Source organism: Nematolebias whitei, chromosome 5, assembly GCF_014905685.2.
Source record: "Nematolebias whitei isolate Nwh7 chromosome 5, NemWhi1, whole genome shotgun sequence".
NCBI classification, from domain to species: domain Eukaryota; kingdom Metazoa; phylum Chordata; class Actinopteri; order Cyprinodontiformes; family Rivulidae; genus Nematolebias; species Nematolebias whitei.
Window position 1 is genome coordinate 39,618,996 of NC_056502.1, and position 2,725 is coordinate 39,621,720.

At 42.1% G+C, this 2,725-nt stretch overlaps 1 protein-coding gene across 7 annotated transcripts in view; it reads right to left on the bottom strand.

Annotated features, from left to right (window-relative positions):
* LOC119409553 (plectin) overlaps positions 1 to 2,725 on the bottom strand; it is a 175,947-nt gene that overhangs the window by 46,028 nt on the left and 127,194 nt on the right. For 2 of the 7 annotated variants that reach the window (XM_037676454.1, XM_037676453.1), the window contains exon 1: positions 1,485 to 2,095. The exons of the other annotated variants lie outside the window; for them this stretch is intronic. In XM_037676454.1, coding sequence (XP_037532382.1) covers positions 1,485 to 1,605 — 121 coding nt within the window. In that variant the 5' untranslated portion in view covers positions 1,606 to 2,095. Of the gene's footprint in view, positions 1 to 1,484; positions 2,096 to 2,725 lie in introns of those variants that run through there. 7 annotated transcript variants of the gene reach the window in all.

A 2,725-nucleotide genomic window follows, 5' to 3' on the forward strand; every position in this document is an offset into this window, starting at 1 on the left:
GGGGGGGGGGGGGGGTGAATGTCACTTTGAGAGGATGACAAGTTGGCAAATGGACTAACAAGTCAGGGCGGTCACCCGTAGAGGGGAGGTGATGGATTCCTCCAAATGTTGCATCCTGACCTGCGGCTCACCTGCTCTGTTAGCACCATGTGCATCAACAAAAAACACTTCTGGAGTCCCGGCCTTTTTACAGTAACGGCTAGTATGGCAGCGTGCCCAAAAACTTTAAGGAGGGGAGCAATTAATGATAAAAGTTGACATGAGCACCAAAAAAAAACCACTATGTAATTCAATACTTTCACTATTAAATCAAACTGAAACTGTGAGCAATTTGTGTCTTAATAACTATTTTATGGTCAAATCAGCTAATCATGTATTTTAATGTTGTATTTCTTAAAACTATTTTGGCATTTTACATCAACTTAGTGGAAACCTTTACAATAAACAATTAAATGGTAAGAAATTAAATGTGTACAGTTTAGCTTTACTTGAACCAGACAGTTATAGTTTAGTACTGCTACTTAATTATTTATCATTATTACAATACAATGATAAAACTGAATACAGTTAGTAATAACATGGGTTTCTGTTCAACAGGGATGAAACCGTTCATTCTGAAGTTGGAGTTGTTGTTTTCAGGTTTTGACATGTGAGAGAGGGATACGCCCTAATACCAGAGTTAATTCTTTGTGGTTAAATACCTTATTCAGCCACAAAGAAGATTTAATCAAGTACCTGAACGCTCTGCTTACATCATGAGGTGTTTTCTGCTTTTTATAAAACACAGCAAGATAAAAAGGTGTGAACGGTCATTCAGGGAAATTTGATGTTTCTGAAAGTTCAGAATGAACATTTGTGGCACATTGACAATTATTATGAAGGAGTAAATATCAACCCTGATATCCATTTAAAGTCAAATATCTGTTTTCAGGATGAAAGTTGGACTCCAAATATAATTATTTTTCTCTAGATGGGTCAGTTTAAATTCCACCCATTGTAAGGGCGTTGTGTGTGATGGAGACATACATGAACTACAGAATTCTCAAGAAGGTTCATCTTGATAAGTATGACAGGAAAAAAGCAACAGTCTAATTAAAAATACAGGAAGATAAATGAGCTCATCGTTCATTTTGGAAACAACTGACGGTAGCTACGACTGACTCACACGAAGCAAACGCAAACAACACGACAAAAACTGTTAGAGAGCTGCTGTCCAAGACAAAAAGAGGAAGCTGGTGATGCATTCAGGGACGGTCTCCTCCTCTCTAGGCCACCACTCTGCAGGGACCATCAGAAAATCATTCATTTGTGCACGACTAACGTACAACACATGATAGCTGTCTGTGCACGTCTCATTTAAAAGCTGATCATCATCGTGAAACTCCCAAATCTCTCAAAAGTGTGTACCCTGAACACAACACAATCAGATTAGGATTAAAGATGACAGCAAAGCAGTTGTACATTAAATGGAACCATGCTGGTACCTTTCCTGCCGTCCGTCGCCTTGAGCATCCCTTGGTAATAACTTTCATCTGAGGGCAGCCTTTCCCTGCCCAGGCTGTCAATGGAGAAATTCCTGTACCTCTGCTGCTGCGGAGCGCTCATTGTCAACGTTGGTCAGCTCACGAAATATTCCTCTGGAAGATATTTTGTGTTCTTCTTGACAGGACCTCCTGTGGCTCCTGTAACTGTCCCTGACCCGTGGTATGTCCCAGCGCATGCAGTCCTGTGGCCAAAATCCACTAAAACCTTTACAAACCTATGATTTCTTTCCTCCTCTATCCTCTCTTAACCTCCCCACTCCCTAATTTGCTTCAGCTATACTGTTCTTTTTTTTTTTAACTCTCCCCGGTTCTTTCTACCAATCACTCTGCTCCTTTCACAGCAAACGGTGCCTGTGGGCTACAAAGTCTGGGCCTGTCCTTGTGTGTGATGTGCAATGTGTAGTTAGTGACGTAAGTGTGGAGGACATGTGGGTAGGGCTCCGGACCCACCCCTTCCTCTTGCAGTCAGAGGAGGAAGAAGGGGGGAGTGATGGGTGAGGCTGAGGTGTGGTAACCTGAGCTATCACGAAACAGCGCCACATAACACGCTCATAAGCTGCCTTGCAGGGCGCAGTAAAAAGTCATAAAAGCTGATTTATATCACATTAAATGAGAGTTAGAGGGACATATGATGAGTGTTGAGGACAGAAATACATTTAATAAAAGCATTAAAAGGTAAGAGGGACACACAGTAATCTCTGGATAATCCTTGCTTATTCACAACATTCCTAAAGCATTTTTTATTAAAAATGACTCACTGAGAATAAGGACAAATGTAAAGGTCCAGACAGGCTTTTTTTGCAGACACGGACGGATCAAAACACTTTTGAACGTGTAACGACTGCTCTTAAAAGTGCTGATGTGTGCGATTGTTTCCCGTTATTCAGGATTTATCCTCGGTTTAACGGAATATCTTTTTAAATAGATACATTTTCACATTAAAGTTGCATTTCAGCACACGCTGCAGCTCCAGTTCCTCACGACAAGGACCCATATCTGTTCATTTTATCAACAACCCCTCCTAACGCCCATTAATAATGCCTCCCAGAGAGACAGAGCACGGCTCTCCTCTGCTGCAGCCTGCCCTGCTGCCTCCGGGCGCTTGTTTGCACCACCTCTCCACCCTGCCCATCTCTTACCACCCTGCCCATCTCTTACCACCATGCCCATCTCTTACCACC